Raw genomic sequence first — 23,247 nt, forward strand, 5'->3', positions numbered from 1 at the left:
ATCTGCATGATGGTGAAAACAGACATCATTAGGCCATGGTATTGTTGACATACTGCAAAAATACAATGTAGGGAATATGGCTTACAGAAAAATGTCACGTTCAAGCATGTTCTGGTTTTCATTTAAATTTGCCATGGGTTGAATTCTAATTCAGCATAATCAGTCATTTTACTTAATATGCAACAGAGAACTTGATGAAGTCACTTTCAATATGTTCTGGATGCTGTCATGGATGGTCTAGGTCAAATGTTTCCAAGTACAGTTTTTCAGTTTACATGGCCTGTCTCACAAATTTCAAACTTTCTAACTCTCTATAAATTAATGAACGTTTTTTCAAACATTATTGCAAAGCATAATTCATGTTTAGCTCCCTCAGTCCATTAATTTCAGAGACGTCTTCTCCAACCCAAATATACGTTGCGAGAGTATTTAGCAATATATTCCAAAGTGCAAATGTAAAATAATGAATGCAACAGGAATCTCTAATGGTAACTATGCATACTGGGTATACCAAAATATAATAAAGAGCTGGCCAGGTCATATAAATTTCTGCTGTCTAAAATCAAATTTGTTCTTTTAAAATCATTTTAAGGTGTCATCATAAGTAGGAACAAATCTGTGAAGTTTCATAATTACCGGTAAAGTGGTTTCTGAGATAAGTTTTACACTGTTGACCCCTGTGAGACCCTGGACAAACAGGCCATAACCAACTCACTTGACTTCAGTGTGGTGACCTCAACAAACAAGTTCTTCATTACATGCAAGTTCAATGTTAGGTTCCCCAAATGAAGCCTTAAATACTGAAACATAAACTGTTTTGCACTCTGAAAGTCAATGTATCAAGGCTAAATAACTGATTCAAAATGGGCCAGTGTGTCTTGAAGAGCAATGAGGAAGTTCTCCCTTCAGCAGTAAGCCACCTACTGGCATGTAAGGGACATAACCCTTTAAGATACGGCATCTTCTGGTTCACTGTTGCAAATACATTTTAAGAACCTTGTAAGTTGGCATGTGATTGTCAAATTATTTAACAGATTGTAACATGTTCCACATCATAAAATTATCATGTATCTGAGAAAGGGCTGTCAGACAGTAAATTTCAAAAAGAAGAAAAGATTTTCCAAAAGAATATCCACTGCCTGATTGAAAAAAATCTGTTACAAAAGATCCTGTATGAGAAAATATAGGACTAATATTGCTCATCATTTTAGGCACGTATATTTAATGTGTCACTGAACACTTCCTGTGTAGAATGTTTGTCGCTTAGTCTGTTAACGGGAAAACCATTCAGCCCATTGTGCCATGTGGCAGTTTCAAAATAGTGTGTACCATATATTTTGTAACTGTCATATTTGTTTCATCTGACCTCGTTTCACAAAACTTTTGTAAGCCTAAGGTCTCATAACTCTCTCCTCACTTTCTTGCCTCCTGTGTTACAGTACAGGTGGTACAAATGCTTCGAGGAGTTACGAGATATCTTCTTATGAGAGTTTTTTGAAATGGGGCCCAGCCAAGTTGTGTGGCTCATCAGCAGATGCACAACTTCAACTTGTACACTGAATCATTCTTCAGTTACTACAAGAGTGGGTTACAGTCTAATTTATTGTATGCAGCCAAGGGCAACACTGACAATACCATATTTCTACCTAACATGACTATATATACATATATATTCAGCAAGCACCAGAACAGTACCTGATATTACACGTGATGGCTTCACGAGTTGATTCAGTAACAAGTATTACTAAGCGTGGGTATCCTTTTACAATGAGCATGCTCCAAGTCCAGAGACACTGAAGTCTTTAGATAATAAAATGTAAACAGGTGTGTGAACTGCAACAGATTATGAGAGCTTCATGGGTTCGGGAAGTCTTTTCTATATACAATCTTGGTTGATACTACAGCTCCAAAAATTGCACTGACAATTGTTTCATTGAATTCAAGAAACATGGGGCAAGCATATGGAGAGCTTTGAGAAAATCTGTGATGTTTCCTAATTACATGATTGTGTCTTCACTTGTGTAATGCACTTTCCAAACAGTATTAGGCAGGCCAGTATTCAATAAGCTACATGTACAGGTTTTTCATGTTGGGAGTGAGTTTGGATTAAAGCTGCTCCTAACAGTATTCCAGTTATACCATCAGCTGACTGCAAGAGAAAAAACCCAAAGCGAAGCAGTTCTCTCATGTTCACCACCTTGGTGAACTTGATAGGGAGTACTAACAGAGGATGATCAATGACATCAAGCATTGATGAAAACATGATAGTTAATGTCACACGTCACCAAAGAGAAGAGTATAGTGCTGACTGACCATGAAACTTACATAGACGAAGCTCATTCTGTTTCAAGAACAGTTTTGTCATTATTGAATACACAAATGCTGATCGAAGTCAAACATAGGTAGTGGTCAAAACAAAGGGTCAGTAGCTCACCTTACTTGAATTCATGTCATCTGAGCATAAATGTTTTTCAATGAAATTTCAGGAAACATAAGTTTAATCTTTGGCATTTTCATGTGTTATCTTGTTGATGCTTCTACTATTCTGATACTGCTGTCCCAAGTCTAATGTAGCAACTTGAAAATTACACTACAGGCACGCAGCTCAAAGTCTGTGGCAGTACCATTTAATAAACATAACGTCAAATTCAATGTTACAGTTTTAAAAACAAAGAGGCAGACTTTTTTTCTCTAGACCAAATTAAGGAAGATTACACAATGAACAGAAGGCACTCTAGGAGAACAAGCCATTTAATATAAATATATATATATATATATCTACACTTGTTTACCAAATACCAAAGTCTAAGTATGGATTTGCAATTTGTCAAACTGGATTAACAAACTAGAATAGCAAATACTGACTATAAGACCCAAATGAGATGATAAATCTCACCATGGGATAATGCCTGTAAGAGTGATTTAATATCATGTAGGTTGTACTTGCTGTCTTGCCAGTATAGTCATACTTAATGTCAGATGTTTGATTCTGTAACATACAAAATCTCACCCACAACCTGAGTTGATAAAGGTTTAAAACATATATTTGCATGAATCATGCTACCATTAAAAGATTAGAGGTAACAATAACATTATCCTCAGTCACTAGTCCAATTTTTAAAATTAGTAAATAGCAAAATGCTCTGTGTGAAAAAGTACAGCTAACAACCATCTGTGGTAGATTGACATGTGATGTAATTTGATTGTGACGTCATAGTAAGCGATGACATCACAATGGCTTGTGAAACATTATAATGTGGAAGTCAGTCTTGGATGACAAATTGTGGTTCCTGCTCCACACTCAACAACTGCAACCATTCTAATACTTTCATGTATTCAGTTGTTATAGTCTGATGAGGTAGAATACATCTCTCGAATATATCAACATACACGACACATGGTATGAATACACAGTACTCTGTCTGTAATCATGTCAAGTAATACCGGTGTCCATATCATAGATTTTGTAGAACAGTTTATATGAAAGAGTTCAGAGAGAAAGTACACTTCATTAGTTTTCTTTCATGAAACAAAATCATCAACGATTTCTCAGGGCTTTGTATTTCCTTTAAGTATCCTGAATATTTGCTATCCATTTTCTGTGCACCTGTGAGCTGCACCCATAACCTACCAGTGAAGTCACGTTATTCCAGGTAGGTGTTGAAGCTGCGATGTTACAACAGATGATGGAGGTGATGGCTGCACTCAGAACCTGAACTGATCAACAGGTACAGGTTGTTCAGCTTGACCCGAGCTACTCTACATATGCATGACCCGGGAGGTCAAATGGCACAAACGGCTGGTCTAGTTAACTTAATTAAATAGGGGAGCAGAGAATGTTGTTATTGTTGCATTTGTGTAAAACATGCATACATGGATTCGTTACAGAACTTGTCCAGGAAATCAACTCTTTGAAAACAACAATCATTTCATGTTTTAATTGAATTATGGTTACAGTCATAAGCTATCTTGCTTGGTTTACTAACTTTACAACATAAAGTCAGTTACTTTCAAAATCCGATTCACTGCTGCTGCTTGCTGCCTAAAAGCCGGAGTAGGAAACATTAAACCTTCTGTAGCTAATTGCTTAAAGAAAGGACATTTGCTAACGATTTCTCGTCACTGAGATGTCAAATGGCGACCTTGTCTCAGCTGTTCAGGCATGTTGACAATCACCTGACAAAGGTGCTCCCCTTCACAACAATAGACCCAACCAGTTGTGACACGGTCACACAATGTATTAGTATTCACTTGATTAGGTCAAGCTGAAGAACCTGTGGTTGCTAGCTTTGCACCTTACTGTGCAGAGAGGAGACAATGACACCACTAACTAACATTAACTCAAAGATAGTATCCAACTGGTCAAGTACACCTGTCTTATAGTCTTATAATCCCAGGTGTTTCCCCAGGACTGTAGGTCTATGTTACAGAATGGGAAGTACTGTCGTCTCAGCACAAAGATTGTCCAGTGGAAACAGGTCTAGACGCAGTAGCTGTGACCCCTACCACAAACTGTCTTCGGTATAATGAACTGTCTGGCAACAACTGTGGACCTTGCAACATTCAAACAAGACATTCAGGCAGTGATCAAGCCAAGTCTGAGATGGAGCTGTAAAGCATTCATTTAAGCAGTAATTTTAAGAGCTACTGACTTCTAACAAGGGCAGTAGAACTGGCTTTAAGAACCATCTGTAAAACATTATCAATGTTTTATTCACAAATATACAAACACCACAATGTGATACATACTATGCATGTGTATATGCATGATGTTGCCATGGCACCAGCTATTCACCTACTTACAAGATGAAAATGCTTTTGATAGGTGTACTAGTGTCACCACAAAGAAGTATGTCTCACTGAATTGTACTGTGTACCAAAAATATACAAACTTCAGAGATACATCGCACGAATCTATTCTTATTTTTACATAAGAGAGGAAAGAAATCACTCTCTGAAGAGGACTTATCTTTATTAAAATGAATGATAGGATTCACATTAACAAGCGGTAACAATTAAGTCAGAACCTGTAGAACTTAAATACAGATGTGAAACAATTTGTACTGACACTGTCATCACTCAGATTAGGTGGGTCATAAAAGTGGATCATTTTAGCAATATTATCATTATCCATTTTGTCAAACCAAGGCAAACTTTTGTGGGGTTTTCACAGGGATCAACAATAGTATTAGAACAAGACTTAGTTAGCAAACAAAGGCAAAACATGGCTTGTATTAACATGTCATCAAACTCAATGCTATTTACACTCAAATTTTCATGGTACTTTGCAACTAAAAGCGCATCCAAACGTCCACATCACTCGACATAACACAAATTATAGGTAGCCATAAAGATGTCATGATTTTGATCCACACAAGCAGCCGAGGGTGTCAACTGGGATATGATATAAGCTGATTACACTGCTGCTGCTGCTGCAGTAGGGGTGTATACGGTGGACTGCAGTGCTGGCTGGCTGTGTGTGTGATGGGCTGTATAACTGCCGCATCGCACACACAGCCTATGAACATGGTAATCAATGGTTGAGTAATGTGATGGATGATGATCTCAGGATTCAACTCTTGCAACCAATATGGGCCTGGGAAATGCCGTCATTTGGGATCTGTGGGATCTGAAAACATCATAAAAACATCATAAGGCAATGTCTTCTTCCTCAGACAAGTATTTCAACTGATCCTTTTCCCATCACCATGGAAGATAATTTCAAACCCTGAATCATCATGCTGTGTCTTCACTGATGCAAACCCTCTCACATTTACATCCAATCCAAATACAAACTATTTATAGTGGTCATGAGACTCAGTTTAATCACACCATCAGTTGACCCCTGACTGACCTGTGTTCTGGGATGGCTGCTGCTGCTGGTTCATCTGAGCACGGAGCTGGGCCACCAACTCTGGATTCTGCTGCTGCATCTGTGATGCTAGAGCCTGACCCCTACAGAGGAGAACACACTTATCACATCAGGGAAATACAACTCAATACTGCATCTAGGATGATAGCACCTGGCCTCTACACAGGAGAACACACTTGTCACACCAGGGAAATGCAACTCAATACTGCATCTGTGATACTAACGCCTGGCCCCTACAGAGAACACCATTGCTACAACAGGGAAATACAACTCAATACTGCATCTGTGATGCTAGCACCTGGCCCCTACAGAGAACACCATTGCTACAACAGGGAAATACAACTCAATACTGCATCTGTGATGCTAGCACCTGGCCCCTACAGAGAACACCATTGCTACAACAGGGAAATACAACTCAATACTGCATCTGTGATGCTAGCACCTGGCCCCTACAGAGAACACCATTGCTACAACAGGGAAATACAACTCAATACTGCATCTGTGATGCTAGCACCTGGCCCCTACAGAGAACACCATTGCTACAACAGGGAAATACAACTCAATACTGCATCTGTGATCCTAGTGCCTGGGCCTTACAGGAAAGACACACTTGTCACACCAGAGAAATACAAATCAATACTGCATCTAGGATGATAACACCTGCCCTCTACAGATTAGAACACAATTGTCATGACAGGGAACTACAACTCAGTACTGCATCTAGGATGCTAGGGCCTTGGCCCTACAGAAGAGAAAACACTTGTCAAACAAATCACTACTGCATCCGTGATGCTAGTGCCTGGGCCTTACAGGAAAGACACACTTGTCACACCAGAGAAAAACAAATCAATACTGCATCTAGGACACTAGTGCCTTGGCCCTACAGAGGAGAACACACTTGTCACACCTGTGAAATACAACTCAATACAGCATCTGTGATGAGTTTAAAACAACCATTGAAACTTGTGAAAGTGAACTGTGCACCCTCCCTTTCTCAAAAAGTTGTATCCTCCCCTGATTATTAGATTATTTCCCTGAATGGCTTTGAATATTTTCTTAAAAGTATCAATCACAGGTGGCTAGAAAAATACTCACGCCTGTAGTAAAGACGACAAACCCTGTTCCTGCCCTGGGCCTGGTGCCTGACCTTCCATGGAGGGTTCACGTCCAGCTCCACCCCCGGATAACATCCCTGCCATCCTGTGTATGATCAGACAGGAGACATTCAGAGAGTAACAAAGGAACACAGGTCACCAAACAGTTGTTACAGTTTAACATTTGTATGATGGGTTAAAGAGTGTTACCATGGATGGATATCGGTTGCTGGGAAAACATTACACTAATATCATGTGTCAGTTGAATGTGGGATGAAAGGCTACGACAGGTCACACTGTCTGACTCTTCAGTGGATAGTACTTCAATAAAAAGATCATACACATGAATCAAGGACTTAAACTTAACCTGCAGTTTGCAGCATGACAAGGGGAGAGTACTCCACCTTACAGATGAGATTAACCCCTCCTATCCTAGTCCACAATCAATGAAATTATTCTTCTAAACAAAACTTTTGATGAGCACCAAATAAATAGTTTTCAAAGATTTACATCAAGTCAAGACAAAATTATTATATCAACAATGAGGCTTGATACACTGTGTACAAATTGCACAGCTACTGGTGCTGGGAGATTTCAAAGGTGTACGTACATCTGCTGCATCTGTGGATTGGACATCAGGGACGCTGCCTGCAACACCATAATAACATGGTGGTGAGCAGATACTTCCACTCACACCTCCGTACCAATATGACAGTGTCTATTATTCTGACAAATGGGGCTGAACACAAGTCTATTGTCCAGGACTAGTATTAATTATAGATATCATCATGCAGCTTGCAACACTCTGGCATATACTTGTGTGAAAACAACAATAACTTCTTAACCCTGCAATGTTGTTTGGTATAATTATACAGAAGGTAATTCCTCTAAATGGTCAATGGTATGCAATTTAAGATCTAAGACTGTAAGAAGTGGACAAGACTTACAGCAGTTGTGACAGCTTGTTGTGAGATTGTATTATGGATCAAACCTCTGCATTGATAAAGACAAAGTCTGATCTGTACATCTGCAGTTATCATACTATGTGCCAAAATGCCATATGTATAGATAACATAAAGCTGTTTGCAAGTGAGTATACCCACCATATTGACTAGTGAAGGGTTGTTCAGCATACTCCCGAGGTCCATGCCTAGACCCCCAGCTGGACCAGCTCCAAACCCACTCTATAACATCATAGAAAATACATAGCTGTAGCAACATGAGACTGACCTGTATCACAGACTGACCTGTACACCTGCAGTCGTCACAGACTAACCTGTACACCTGCAGTTGTCATACATTGACCTTTACACCTGCAGTTATCAAAGACTGATCTGTATATCTGCGGCTATCACAGACTGACCTGTACACCTGCAATTGTCACAGACTGACAAATTTTGCAGTTATCACAGACTGATCAATACACTTGCCATAATCCCAACTGGCTCCATAATTGTTGGGCTTGTGAAGATGACCAAATTGTTTAAGGTTTTGTTTCTCACACCTTCAAAAGTTTGCACTAATGTCATTAATGGCTCCTACTGGAGCAGAACTCACTCCGACAGCGGCCTCTTTGAGTTTTGTCTCAGCAATCTCTAGGTTATTCTGGTAGCTCTGATTGTCAGGGTCCAGCTCCAGGGCCTTCCGGTAGCATTCCCGTGCTCCTTCATGGTCATTCAGTGCTGTGTAGGCGATTCTGTGACACACACACACACATGATAAGGGTTGTAGTTGATATGTGGATTACACCCAGCATGTAGAACTTCCTTGTTTCTATTTCCCTACATGTTACATATATCAAAGGCGATACCTCCAAACACTGTGACAAAGGTCACATTGAATAGAACAAGAACTCTGCTAGTTACCTCCCTTGTTTGATGTCCCCTCTACTTGTTCAGAAAATGAGTGACTGCCATAATCAATTTACAAATACATCAAACTGTTACTGGCGCAACACGTTTGTATCTGCATATATAGCTCTCATATCCTGCCACAGGTGTCAACATCAAGCTACCCTGATCTATCACAAACATAGAATATTATCCACACATAGCAACCCTAATCTTCCATAGGCTTTGCTATATCCTGGGTCTATGTTGAGAGCCCGGTTGCAGTCTTCTATGGCCAGCTGGTGCTTGTCAAGCTTACTGTATGCTGCGGCTCTGAAAGACAAAACACAAATGGCTGCCATACACCTGGGAATAAACATCAGTAATGTTTGTTTAGTGTTTTTTCTGAAACAGCAATACACCTGTGATAAACCAGCTGATTGAACATCTGTCTGGACCAGGCCACACAGATGTGTTAAGTTACATGTATCATACCTCTGTCAGAGAAAGCTACCTCGTATGCTACATGCAATGGACAGAGTCTGTATATACTGAAAGGGATCAACGGAAATCTAAAACAGGTAACTTTTTGTCTGATTATTATAGTTATATGGTGTCTATTTTCTATTTAATCAAAGATACAAAATCCTGGACACATTGTATCAGTAGCTTTTCTTCTATCCGTGATTCTGGGCTCCAGTCAGTGAATCTGATTGGGTGTTACCAAGAAGTGATAAACATATTACCAGGGTCCAGGCAAACAATCATCATTATTATGTTTACTTGTAATGTTTTTTGTTTGTCCCCAAATGCCACACTCTGAAACATTCCAGGTACATCATGGCCATATCTAAAACATCCAGATTGCATCTAGCTTGACCACCTGATGTTAATCTATACAAGTCAGTATCTCCAATGAATTACCTGTTACAAAAATATACAGCATTTTTGCAGTCAATCTTGATAGCCTTTGAGTAGCACTCTAATGCATCAGAAAACTTTTCCGTCTTCATGAAATCATTGCCTGAAACAAGGAAGATACTATACACTACATCCTGTACAAAAAAAGAAAACATACTTCCAACCACAATTGATTTAGCTTGACTAAATACAGAAAAACAAACGAAAGAGAAACACATTTCCTCTATCCTTGCCTCATCTAACTTTCCTACACTAATTCACGGAAGTACAATCAGAAAGCAAAATGAGGAAATACATAAAACAATCCTTGATTACACAGTTCTTTTCAAATGATGTGACACCAATGCCAGAAAGGACACACTTGAACTGTGGGAAATCCCTTTTCGTGTGATGTGGGTCAATAACAGGAGTGATGTCATTATTTCCCTGCCGTAGTGTTCTAGTATCATATTGAGAAATTCCTGTCCATACTCAACCAGTTCATTTCAATCCTTGGGGTAATGTGTGGCATTCAAGACTTCTTCAAGGGAGTACAAAACATCCAAAGAGTTATCAGGATATCCTCCCTTCCCGTGCTGAAAGCCTGAACTCAACAATCATCTGCATATGTAGGAATAATGCCATGAAACACTCTGTCGGCAAGACGTGGAATAGGCCTTCAGCAACCAATGTTTGCCACAAAAGGTGACAGTGCTTCTCTTGGTTGACACATGTCATCGGTTCTGAATTGATCGATGCTCATGTTGTTGATCACTGAATTGTCTGGTCCAGACTCTATTGTGTACAGACTGCTGCCACACTGCTGGAATATTGCTGAGTGTGGCGTAAAACTAAACTCACTCACTCACTCCCCCGCCGGCAAAGTTAGTCTTAAAAATTCGAACAAACCTGTAGAGGTTGCAGATTCTTTGAATAGAGTCCTCCTTGGGGTACTTAAAAGCGTTTAAATGTTCTTTAAATTCTTGCAACAGTTGTCACCATATTTTTGAAATAAAAATATGTACAAAACAAAAAACATCGTTTTTGTCTTGTGAGACCACCCCTACAGGGCCCGTGGCCCCGTGACAGCCAAGAGTAGGTAACTCTTCAGACTATAGCCTCCAGCAAAACACTTCCGTTCTGTAAGCAATACAGACAGAATGTGGGGAGGTGGGTGGCCTTACCCCAAGGAGGACTCTATTCAAAGAATCTGCAACCTCTACAGGTTTGATCGATTCTTTTTCATAGAGATCCTCCTTGGGGTACTTATAAGCATAAGACAGACTCCAAAAGACTGATCTTAGGGAGAGGCATTCTGTCTGCTCATGAACCTGACATAAGATGATAACCTTTATTACGTTTAACTGAAAGTAACAAGGAATCAAACTTACCTGGTCACGTGACCTTCTATGCCTTGCGGCAGGGGTGCGGACCAGGGCCAGGCTATTACACGGTCTAACCCTACATTTCTATGAGAAAGTCGTAGGGTGCTTATAAAAAATGCCCCCCCCCCCCCCCCCTTTTTTTTTTTTTACAAAAAACGGGAGTCGAGACAGGCGACCGATATATCAGGGTCCATTCTCGTGCACTGGCCAAGGTGCTAGGGAAGACCTGAAACAGTCTAGACCGGTAAAGCAAAAAATACCACCACCATAATAGAGCCCACCACCGGGAAAAAAGATGGAAAGTATACAGTAAGACACCACCACCAGTCTACTTGTTGCAGCTACAATGTCAAATGATCGTTCATCAAATGCAAGGGTAGCTCAATCGGCTAGGGCACTCGTGCCCTGCCCACTGGTGAGAACTGACTGGCCAAACCGAGCACGCTCGCTTGACAGTCTGTCTAACTGGTAATGACGGATGAACGTGCTCGGTCGGCTCCAAATAGCCACGGAGCAGATCTCCTCAATGGGCAAGGCAGACACATATGCCTTAGAAGTCGCCACAGCCCTAACCGAATGAGCTTTCAAACCCTCAGGGGGCGTACAACCTTTCGAGGTGTATCCCATACAAATGGCAGAGACAAGCCACCTAGATATGGTCTGCTTGTTCGCCGGAGGGCCAGCCTTGCCGCCACCATAACAGCAGAACAATTGATCATTCTTCCGAATGTCTTTTGTTCGTTTGATATAAGCCTTAAGGGTCTTACGGACATCTAAGACGTGAGCACGTCGAAGAGAGGTACCGGGCGGAGAAGGCTGCGTGAAAGCGGGAAGCTCAATAGGCGCCGTAACGTGAAAGGTGCTATCTCTCTTAGGACGGTAAGTATCTGGCAATCGAATGCTCACTCTGTCTTTGTGAAACACCGTTAATTCAGGGTTGGCGGACATAGCGTGTATGTCGCCTACCCGCCTGCCAGAGGTTACCGCCACAAGAAAAGCTGTCTTCCATGTCAACAGCTGGAGGGACAGAGCCGACAGGTTGTGAAAAAGAGGACCGGACAGCCAATCAAGAACGACTGGCAAGCCCCTTCAGGATATACGTCATAGCGGTCTGGTTGTCCATCTCTAGGCGAACCACTTGACCCCGCACTGACTCCACGAAGCTCTCGAACACCCGGCGGACTGCTCTCAATTCCAACACATTGATGTGTAGGGTAACTTCGTCCTCGGCCCAACGGCCCGAGACCGATAGTTCGCCCAGGACGCCCCCCCCAGCCTGTGAGGGAGGCGTCCGTCTGAATCGAGAGGTAAGGTGTCGGTGTCTCTAAGGGGATCCCCCTGGACAGATTTCCGACTTCCGTCCACCACTGCAGGTGAGGAATCCACCAAGCGGGAGTCTTGAGAACAGTCTCGTAGCTCTCCAAATGGGACCACAACTGGGCTAACGCCTGTTGAATGGGTCACATCCTCAACCTCGCACGCCAGACCACGTCCACTGTAGCTGCCATAGTGCCCAGCAAATGAAGCCAAGTTCTTGCTGTGGCTCTGGGGAACTCGAGAAACTGAAATACAGTTCTCTGAACTTTGACGATGCGGTCTGGGGCTAGGGAAACAATCCCCTGAGCCGTATTGAACCGTGAACCCAAGAACACCAGATCCTGCCTGGGGGTCAGGTCTGATTTCTTGAGATTGATGATCCAGCCGAGCTTCAACAGGATGTCCATCACTTGGTGTGTGGCATCGTGTGATAACAGGAGCCCAAGGGCCCTCAAAAGCCAATCGTCCAGGTACGGATGACAACATCCGTCCTGTGACCTGGCTAGCTGAGCCGGAATCAACATAAGTTTGGTAACACCCTCGGCGCTGTGGAGATGCCGAAGGGTAGAACCCGAAACTGATAACACTTCCCGTCGAACGAAAACCGAAGGTATTTCTTGAACTCGGAGTGTATCGGAACATGGAGGTACGCGTCCTTGAGATCGATTGACGTGAGCCAATCCCCTGTCTCTACGGAAGAGATCACTGACCGCAGTGTCTCCATCCTGAAGGACGGAACCTCTATGAACTTGTTCAGCCCTTTGAGATTCAAGATCGGTCTGAACCCTCCGTCCTTCTTGGTCACAAGGAAGTACGTGGAATAAAACCCGTCTTCTTGTTGACCTTCCAGAACCACCTCGATGGCAGCCTTGTCCAGTAACGACTGGACCTCGGCACGGAGGACCTCTGCTCTTTCCCGGGAGAACGGCACCGGCGTGTGCCGAATCCCTGAGAAGCATGGAGGGTCTCGCTTCCACTGTGGCATATGGCCATCCCTGACTGTGGACAGGACCCAGGGATTTGAAGCAGCTGCCTGCCATTCCGAAAGGAATAGTGACAGCCTGCCGCCTACAGGGACTTCTGGCGCAAGGCAATGTACCCCCACCGTCGGCAGTTCTCCGCCTGCTTGTGTGGGGGACACCAAAGGCTCCGGGCAAAAGTTTAACGGGAAGCTGGGGCCGGCTTCCCTTTGCCCCGAAAAGGCTGCTGTTGCTGCGACTGCTGCAACGCAGGCCCCTTGCCTTTGCCTTTCGCCCTCTTGCTACGTTTGTGCTGCAGCGGAGCAGTCCACTTAGCACTTTCCTTCACCGGCGCCGAAGGGTAAGCTGAAGCAAGAGTTGGAGGCCGTTGGCAAGACGAGGAGGGTTGCTCTAACAAGGGCTTAGAGTCCTTGAAAGTGCTAACAGCCTCCGCGGCCTCCCGCACAACCTGTAATGCCCCAGGGAAGAGGGAAGATCCCAACCTGTAGGGCAGAGCCAGGAGTGCCTGTTGGGTAGCGGGAGAGTACCTGGCTACGGATAGCCATAGCCGACGCAACCCCGTGACGGCCCCCATCATCTGGCTAGCACAGCACCTGATGCTGTCCCCCGCCAGATGAGAGTGCACGTCCGTAAGCTGCCGACCCAACATTGCCGACGGAGAGTCGTCAGCAGTGCTCCCATGATCCAACAGCTGCCCCTGCAAAGCAGAAAGGTAAGCTGAATGGACCACTACTCTCAGCTGCTGGGCCGCACACCTATATTGCTCGTCAAAGGAACGATAGGCGGACCTTAGCACTGGAGCAGCCGTGGAGAAGGGCAGCAGCCGCCGGCCCTGCCTGGCCAAGGCCAAAGAAGAGGAGGAGGACCCCCCAGGGTGACCGAGGTGTACACACACTCGTCCACCACCGGCGGTTCGAATAGCGAATCCTCATCCAGTTGATACCGGCGGCAAATCTCCGGGAGATCAAAGCGCGACCGGGTAACCGAAAGGAGCGGATTCACTACCTCCCCGACCAGCGATGGGAGCAGGCGCAACCTTGCCTCGGCGACCTTAGTAGGCGCGAACGCCTCCCCGGGGAGCCGAAACTCCAAGGGGTCGGGCTCTGACACAGGAATAGAAACCTGAGGTAAGACCTCGGCAATTTTCTCTCTAACCTGTCTGAGGGACGAACCGAACGAGTACGTGACCTCCGACTCGCACTCCTCCCCAATCCCCTCCTCCTCGATATCCATCTCCTCATGCTCCTCAGACAGGGAACCTTCACCGTAAAGCGAACCTGTCGAGGGCGCTACCGAGACGGAACTCGAAGGAGCAGAGAGACTAAGAAGGGCCGAGCCGCTAGGTTCGCCCCTGCCAGAGCCCGAACTAGGTCGTCTGGGCAACTGGGGCAAGCCCCCCACCGGAGGGTGACCCGAGAGCCCAGGAAATGGATAGGATGTCGATGCCCCCAGCGGCTGGGCAGCACTAGGCTGCCTGCCCACCGTGGCACTAGGCGTGCTGACCGCGGTCAAGCCGCTGACACCGGGCGTCGTTGCCCCACTTGCCCCACGGGACAAGCTGGGGTCGACTGCCCTAGGCACATCCGCCTGAACGCCCGAAGCGCAGGACGGCTGCCCAGAGGGAGGAGCGTTCTCCGAGCCTAAGCCCGGGCCGCGGCCTCCCTCAACTGAACCACCATGGCCGCTCAATGAAGATCGGGCGTCCAGTTCCTTTTGGAAACCAGACAGCGCCGAATCTATCATTGATTGTACCGAAGACATCTGTTGCTGAAACAAGGCATTCATTGAATTAACAGAGATTAATGGTGCTTGCGAAGTAGGGGTAGGTGCTGAGGATACAACGGCAGAAGAAGGGGAAGGGTCCCTAGACACCCTGGCCTTCTTAACCGACCCCTCCGAAGAAGAAGCTGCGCCTTTCTTTTTGTGGGAGCGCTTAGATGGAGGGTCCTGAGCCCAGATATCCCCCCTCGCCTTCAGTAGGTTGGAATAGAACAAGAAGTCCGCGTGTCTAGACTTTCTGGTCTGAGGGGTAAACCCCGCGCACACATCACAAGACTGATCGTCGTGATGACATTCCACTAGGCATCTTAGACATACATCATGCAGGTCTTTAGCCGGAATGGAGGATTTGCATGTTGAGCAGGATTTAAACTGCAAGGCAACAAATAACCTCCTAGTGTTGCATAATAAACAACAATAAAACAAGACACGCATGGGCGCAAAGCTAAAACTAAAACTACGTACATAGTTAAGGTAAAAGCTAAGTGCCACGACACCATAGTTTACGACATATTTTTATAAAAATAATAGTTAATATGGAGATAACATGAATAAAGTACATAAAAGCATAGCTACACAAGCTTACTTTTTTAAAAAAGACCGCCATAAAACTAAAAAGTTTTGGCGGGAAAAAAGGTTTGCCTTCCACCATTATGCTAACCACGTGGCTACCAACAGGGATGGCAAAAGTTACAACAGTTTGACAAGTAAACTGTAAAAAATGATTCCTAATGCACCCATGCGTCTAATAAAGAAACCATACATACAGTTTGAGCCTCTGAGGTACTCATCTTAGTACTTGTCTTTGTCTTTGGTAAGCAAGAATCTCTGTGAACGCTGAAGCACGTCTGCATAGGCGGGCGACAGAAAAGGAAGTGTTTTGCTGGAGGCTATAGTCTGAAGAGTTACCTGCTCTTGGCTGTCACGGGGCCAGGGGCCCTGTAGGGGTGGTCTCACAAGACAAAAACGATGTTTTTAGTTTTGTATATATTTTATTGAAAAAATATGTTACAACTGTCGCGAGAATTTAAAGAACATTTAATTGCTTATAAGTACCCCAAGGAGGATCTCTATGAAAAAGAATCTTCATTTTCACCAGTTTTATTCTGTAAATGTTCCAAAGACTCGATAGTAGATTTCACCATTGAACGAATCATAGCAAGATTGATACTATCCTTCTGAAAAATTGTGACTAATTTCTCCATGATAGGCAGTACGTCAGAAACAATGTATATCCTTCGTGTAAACTTGAGTGTTTTCAGTTTTGGGTTTAAGTTTATACAAACACTGTTTTTCCTGTCAGAGGCTTCATCCTCAGTTTCCATGACCAAAGCAGGGCAATTTAATTTTACTGACTTCAGTGCTCTACCAAGCGACAACCAACAAACTGTTGTAAATTGTTTGACACTAGAAATTCTGAACCATCTAGTACTTTTGAGAGTTCATGCTGTCTCTCGTATCAAGTGGCACTGTGCTCATTGAGTTTATGGATTTGGTTCAAAGTGGAAAGATCCTCTGCCACATGGTTAGATAACTTTACAGCATCCTGTGATGCAAGTACACAGTGCACATGCACTAGGGATTCTCAGTTTTCAGTTTGACACAGACACCACTCCATTTTACAGTCATTACTGGATAGTCAGCTTCTTTATTGCAATGGATGTGGTGTTTCGGTGTAGTACTAACACTATATCAAGCAAGTGACTAACAGTGTTTGTACCTACACAGAAACGTCTCATCCATTGCAATATAAAAGTTGACTATCCATAGAACTTAGTTTTCCTTCATCCGTACAACTTCTCAAATGCCTTTCAAAGAAGTTGTCCATAAGAGGTCCAATGAAATGACTTTGATATTTTCAGAAGAGGAAAGTTTTCAACTTTGACTGGAAGGAAGACAGTGTTTCAGTTTTTTTTAATAAGGAAGGGCGGATCATTCAAGAGACAGGCAGATGTGTAAGAGAAGTGTCTGTGTCCCTAGGTTTTCAGTTTGGCTGTGAGAATTATGAGCATTGAGTTGTTGGCTGATCTGAGACGAGATGGAACATACTCTTTCACCAAGTTGGACAGGTAGGATGGAGCTGAACCAATGATGCAGCGGTATGTCATGCACAAAATGCTGTATTCGATCCTTGCTTTGATCAGCAGCCAGTGGACTCTGACAAGGACTGATGTGATGAGTGACCACTTCATGTTTTTGGTGATGGTCAGTGCAACTGCATTCTGAACGCGCTGTAATTTGGTGACAAAATCCTGTCTTAGATTACCCAGTAGACTGTTACAGTAATCCAACCGTGAGAGGATAACAGACCTGGCCAAATGGCGCAACGTATCACATGTCAACAGGTGACAGACGTTGGCAATGTTCCTTGTGTGGAAGTGTATGTGCAACATACGGTATTTACACGGTCCTCCATAGAAAGGTTTGAGTCCATGATGACACCAAGATTTCTTACTGTTGTACTGAAAGGTAGCATGGAACTACCAGTCTTAATTGAGTCCACTTTAACCTTGGCCTGATTCATGGCTGAACCGGTCAGCAAAATGTCAGTTTTGTTGTCATTCAGTTTTAGCTCATTGACTGACATCCAGTATTTCAAATCAGAAATGCACTGTGAAACAACAGCAATCTGAGTTTTGGAGTGATTAGGAAAGAAATGATCTCTGAAGCTGAGTGTCATCCGCACAGCAGTGGTGATTTACAGACTGCTGACTGAATGAGAATAAACTACACCAGAAAAGAGATATACATCCATTGCGTCTCTGCAAATCTACTAAACTTTGATGTAGGGATGTTCTCTTGCACCGTATATAACACAGTTCGTATCATTGTTACCAAACACTTATATAATTTTTGTCTTTCACAGCAGAAACGTGCATCCATTGCTGTCTTGTTGGACATGGATACAACAGCCTCATGATGACCATCGCTATCACGATGGTCTTTTAAAGACGATTTTTGTAAATTAATGTATCCATGAGTAAATCCATTCAATTTTCCAGCTGCTTCAGATATTTTGCTAAACATTTCAACTCACTTTCTAGTCGTTTTTGGTACATAACCTGCGAAATTTGTGAAACCAGTCACCATTAAACTGCTTGATTCTTTTGTCATCACTGTGACAGGTTGAATCTTTTTTGCCATCATTGCTATTACTAATGTCACCAGTTGCTTCCTCAGTTTTGTTAGCCTTACATTTCAGCCACTGAGCTTGACCTCTACCAAAAAATGATGACAGTGTTGTCTGCTTTTGAGTTGCCATTTGACAAGTGTGAAAGCCAAGTGGATACAAGTTGCTGCAAAAAACTTTCTCAGTCAATCAGAACTATGGCACATTGGCATCAGAGTGATTTCCATTATCTTTTCTTTTTCGTGTCTTTTGCAACACAGAGTTTTCAATAGATGAAACCAAACATTCAGATGATTTTATTGCTCAGCACATTTTTAAGGCATTATTACCACCACTAGTCTAACAGCCACTGCACATGACTTTTTAAAGTTTTATCGGTACACTGAAACAACAGCATTTGAGATTACTGGTATAGGGCATATTTTATTGTTAAAACACCTGTAATTACTGGTAGTCCCCTGTCTTACAACAAGCGTAGGTTACTGAAGATCAATTAGAACATGAATCTTCACGAGTGAATTGGAAATAAGTTATCATAACATCAGAATTATAAACTCTAAAGAGTGTATTGCAGTGCATCATAATTAAGGACGACATAATCCAGGCCATAGAACACAGAGCTTCTTACCCTTGTTTTTCAGCCTCTCTGCCTCTTCCTTTTCCTGTGGCGTTGGTTCATGCAACGACATGCTGGCAAAGTCAGAGTCAGGCTGAAAACAAGAAGAAAATACATAGCTTCTCATACATATATATATATATAGAGAGAGAGAGAGAGAGAGAGAGAGAGAGAGAGAGAGAGAGAGAGAGAGAGAGAGAGAGAGAGAGAGAGAGAGAGAGAGAGAGAGAGAGAGAGAGAGAGAGAGAGAGAGAGAGAGAGAGAGAGAGAGAGAGAGAGAGAGAAAGAGAGAGAGAGAGAGAGAGAGAGAGAGAGAGAGAGAGAGAGAGAGAGATTGTTGCTGGTCTTGGGCCATACTGATATGGTTCATATAATTGTTGGTAATGGCTGGCCCTACTGATCATCTCACCAACTGAAACATGGAAACATGACACCTTACCTCGCAATTCAGCTGGGAGTTGAAGATGTCTAGGAGGTTTTTGCTGACACTGTATTTAGCGGCCATGTCCTGACTGCGAGTGTTGAGGTTGTAGGCAGATTCAAGACACTGGATTGCAACTGTGAAGAACAATATCAGCAACATAACATGACACATTTCGCTCTTCAATCATATGTGTTTGTGGGTTTTTCTTGATTAATGGTGCATTCAGCAATATTCCAGTTACATGAAAGTGGTCATAAATATTTGGGGGCCAGAGGGGAAGCCTAGTGGTTAAGGCAGTCACTCATCACACTGAGGACCTGAATGGGCACAATGTTTGAAGCCCATTTTTGGTGTTTCCCGTTGTGATATTGCTGGAATGTTGCTAAGGCAGCATTAAGATCGCTCGCTTGCTCCCTCCCTCCCTCACTCACTGGACCTGACAATACAGTGTTTGTCGTGTGTGTGATGACACGAAAATAATAAAAACTACCAAGCCCGACTCCAGTAATGTCGCCCCTTAATGGTCAGCACTTGGGACAAATTCCAAATACCAAGAAAGTGGGTTATACTAACTTATAGGGAGGGAAAGAACTGGGCATGGTACTGCTTCAAACAACATTTCAGTTATGAAATAGTAGCAGTCTGAAGATCCAGGGCCCCGTTTCACAATGCACTCGTAGCGCTATGGCTATCATGAATCATTGTTGCAGTACAGGATGTAGGACTGCTATCAGAAAAGTTACGAGATCTAAGGCTTATGAGAGCTTTGTGAAATGGGGCCCAGTGCAGTTGAGGAGGCTGGTACACATACCCTCCACACTCTCTACAGCATCGTCACTCAGAGACCCTGCAGTCTTCTGGTCCTCCAGGAACTTCAGGATGGAATACACCAGCTTCTTAACGTCGGCCATTCTTTATGATGATAATCTGCAGACACAGAAACAATCTTGAGTCATACCAATTCATCATAATGCTATGGCTGAAGAATTGATTACATTCTCAAATCACATGGATCTTAACTAACATCAGGTGACGTCCATCTAACCACAAGGTCAGCAGTGAGCCTTTCCAACCAAACTTACAATGAAATCCATGTTCTGTCAACGTAACATTAATTAGTGTCATTGTGTTTCGGGGCCATGTATCATGGTTGTCACTGAAACACAAATGCTGACATTTTGGAAACACCAAAATCTATCTCTGACTTAAAAGACTTGACAGTACTTAGTCAAGAAAAAGCAATCACCAATACTTTTCTTACCGATAAGTGTTTGATATAAATAATAACAAGGTCAAGATAGCTACTTCCATGGAAGAGTTTTCAAGTAAATTTGCACACGACTCAATATCGTGAATCATAGTTAACACTGTCATTCTACTGATAGACAAGAAATACTGTATGAGGAAGTGTCTGTGGTTCCCTGTCCATCATTATGATCATCATTTTCCAACAGTCTCTCCTACTGGGTCAATAAGTCACTGGGAGGACATCATCATCACCATGATTGTAAGTGATGGTTGCAGTTAAGAAGCTCTTTGACAACTGGCTGCTTAAGTTCCATGCCATGGAGCTTGCACTCAGAGCAACATGACTTCAGGTACTCAGACATGGTGTCTTACACTGTCAAATCTTTCATATGCTTAAACTCACAAGCACAATTAGGCACACAGTTTGTGAGATCTATCTTACTGGAACCAAGGACGACATTCATTCAAGGAACACCACTGTCTAAAATGCTTTAATAACAACATGTTTATAACTATATATCAACAGATATGATCTAACTCCCCCTTAAACTGTGCAAACGGAGTAAATCAGTCCTGCATGACATCCTGGCCCTCACTTGTATTTGATAATGGGGTAAGAATCTATACCAAAACATTGTGATATGCAAAATTGCAAAAAACAAGAAGTCGTTTACCATAAAGTTGTATGCTCTCTTAGTCAGCACATAGTTCCCTATCAGAAAAGTTCCATTGATCCAAATGTGCAGAAGCATACATTGGTACTTGCTATCATTAACTTCATAAGAACTTTATGGCAAAGTCATTGTTTTGTTCAGAGTTTTCTTTACCTGCAGATAGGGCAATGTTTTGGTGTTAAAACTATTTCTCTACTGTAGTGATTAAATGGGTTAAGTAGTATATTATCTAATATGTCTTCTTTCTCCTTCCATAATGAAGACAACACCAGCACTATAGGATGTTGTGGAGAACACTAAGGGTATTGGTTATGTTGTACCTTAAAGGAAACTGAACAGGAGCAACGGTACAAAGGTAATAGAACGTGTCTGGTGTCCGTTAGACAATGTACGGTATGGATTACTCATGGTGTAGATACTTGACCATGTGACTCGGTCGGTTTCACTGTCTGAGCCTTCATCACGACCAGGAACACCACAGACATACATTCACTTAAAAGTGACTGCAAAATACAGCACTGCCAATGCAATCAATCCATGTAATAAGTGACTTTTGTTACCCTAGACAATTCCAAATTCTCAGGTTCAGTGCAGGTAAGGATGCCGGAAGTGAACCTGTGGGTACGTGTTGTAAAGTTGTTGTCGCAAATGCATTATTTCTAATTTTGGACCAGTTAATATGAAATGAGATATTTAGAATTATCTCCATCACCGCGTTATATATTAATGGCTGTAGTTCTTGATATGTGATAGTGATGTTTGTAGTGTTGATCGATTTGAATGTAGCGAACAAAATTAAAGGGAGGTAACCCCGGTTGCGCGCGTGCAACGACATTGTTCACAGTATTCCTAAACACTACCTTTATCTGAGTTACAGGACCTAAACACCTACTGGCTGCGTAAATATGGTCCAAAATAATCAATGTTCTGAAACGTGTTGTCGGAATTATATCGAATAAGTCACTGTTAACTTTATGTCTAAGACGTTTATGAATTACAGACAATTATTTCGATAAGAACTAAGATGATACCAAGTTCTCGTTTCTTCATCGGGATGGCCGGTAGAAATTGCTTTACTGGTTGTTAACTACGATTCTCGCAAGTCAGTCCACAGAAGAGGCTTTGCTCATTCGTAACTACTCGTGTCATTCCGACAAGCCGGATGGCGTCTTCTTGTAGGTCACGGAAAGAGACGAGTAGTTACGAATGATGCTTTGTTATTACATATCCAGATAAGTCAGCAAAGTGGAACCGAGTTTTCGATCCGGAAAATTTCCAGAAATTAAATGTGAAAGTGTAATTTTCTGTGTTTGAAAATACTGAAAGAAACATTTTCGCGTGACTCTCTATGTCCTGAAAAACTGAGTTGTGATTAAAACAATATTGATATTTGTCCTAGGAACCAGAATACCCTCACAACCCGAAGCCAAAATAACTGGGTTCCCCAGTACTCTGATTACAAAGAAGTAAAAATGACTTCACCTCAGTTGATCTGTCTATAATTTAACTATCAATTGCGCATACGGACTGCGCAGCAGAGGTCACGAACCAGTAACGAATTCTGGGCTATCACCCGGGTATTCACGGGAGAAAAACAATAACAAAAGTTTAAACCAGTCAACGGAAATTGCTCCGCATCAGGGCCCCTTTAAAATATCTAGTTAAACTAACCGACAAGGAAATTAGAGATCAATCAGACTGAAGGGGTCGTTATCGGCACGAGTAATACAGATGTGTACCCCATGTACTTTTCCTTAACGACGGATGAGCCCATATCTTGCATACAGTAAAACGTTTTTACCGTTACAATTGCGAGTGGTATTGTGCATCGCGAAATATTCACTGCTGCTGCGTGTGCTCTGTTCTTATACACTCTTTGAAAAGAAAAAGAAACTAATGAGTCATTTGTCGAAGAATGTATTGTGTTTGTCTAAAAGCAGTTTATTTCACGTAATTTCAATGGTATGAAGATGAAAATTCACACATGCATCGAACGGAG

General features: G+C 42.8%; 1 protein-coding gene across 1 annotated transcript; it reads right to left on the reverse strand.

The window, feature by feature from the left end:
• Positions 1-3,922: 3,922 nt before the first annotated feature.
• Positions 3,923-21,892, reverse strand: LOC137291864 (small glutamine-rich tetratricopeptide repeat-containing protein alpha-like). Its single transcript, XM_067823406.1, has 12 exons — positions 21,809-21,892; positions 20,138-20,253; positions 19,342-19,460; positions 18,915-18,996; positions 9,720-9,819; positions 9,024-9,128; positions 8,524-8,662; positions 8,070-8,150; positions 7,577-7,614; positions 6,968-7,072; positions 5,855-5,955; positions 3,923-5,629 (listed from the first exon to the last, which is right to left on the reverse strand). The coding sequence occupies exons 2-12, from the start codon at positions 20,235-20,237 to the stop codon at positions 5,610-5,612; spliced, it is 990 nt and encodes a 329-aa protein (XP_067679507.1). The 5' UTR covers positions 20,238-20,253; positions 21,809-21,892; the 3' UTR covers positions 3,923-5,609.
• Positions 21,893-23,247: the final 1,355 nt, after the last annotated feature.

This window comes from Haliotis asinina, chromosome 7 (assembly GCF_037392515.1).
Source record: "Haliotis asinina isolate JCU_RB_2024 chromosome 7, JCU_Hal_asi_v2, whole genome shotgun sequence".
Classification (NCBI taxonomy): domain Eukaryota; kingdom Metazoa; phylum Mollusca; class Gastropoda; order Lepetellida; family Haliotidae; genus Haliotis; species Haliotis asinina.

Coding starts and splice junctions, on each gene's coding strand:
- LOC137291864 (XM_067823406.1), bottom strand. CDS start 20,237: ATGGCCGACGTTAAGAAGCTGGTGTATTCCATCCTGAAGTTCCTGGAG. Junction 19,461..20,137: donor TGCTGTAGAGAGTGTGGAGG/GTATGTGTACCA, acceptor TGTTCTTCACAG/TTGCAATCCAGTGTCTTGAA. Junction 7,073..7,576: donor AATCCACAGATGCAGCAGAT/GTACGTACACCT, acceptor GATCATACACAG/GATGGCAGGGATGTTATCCG.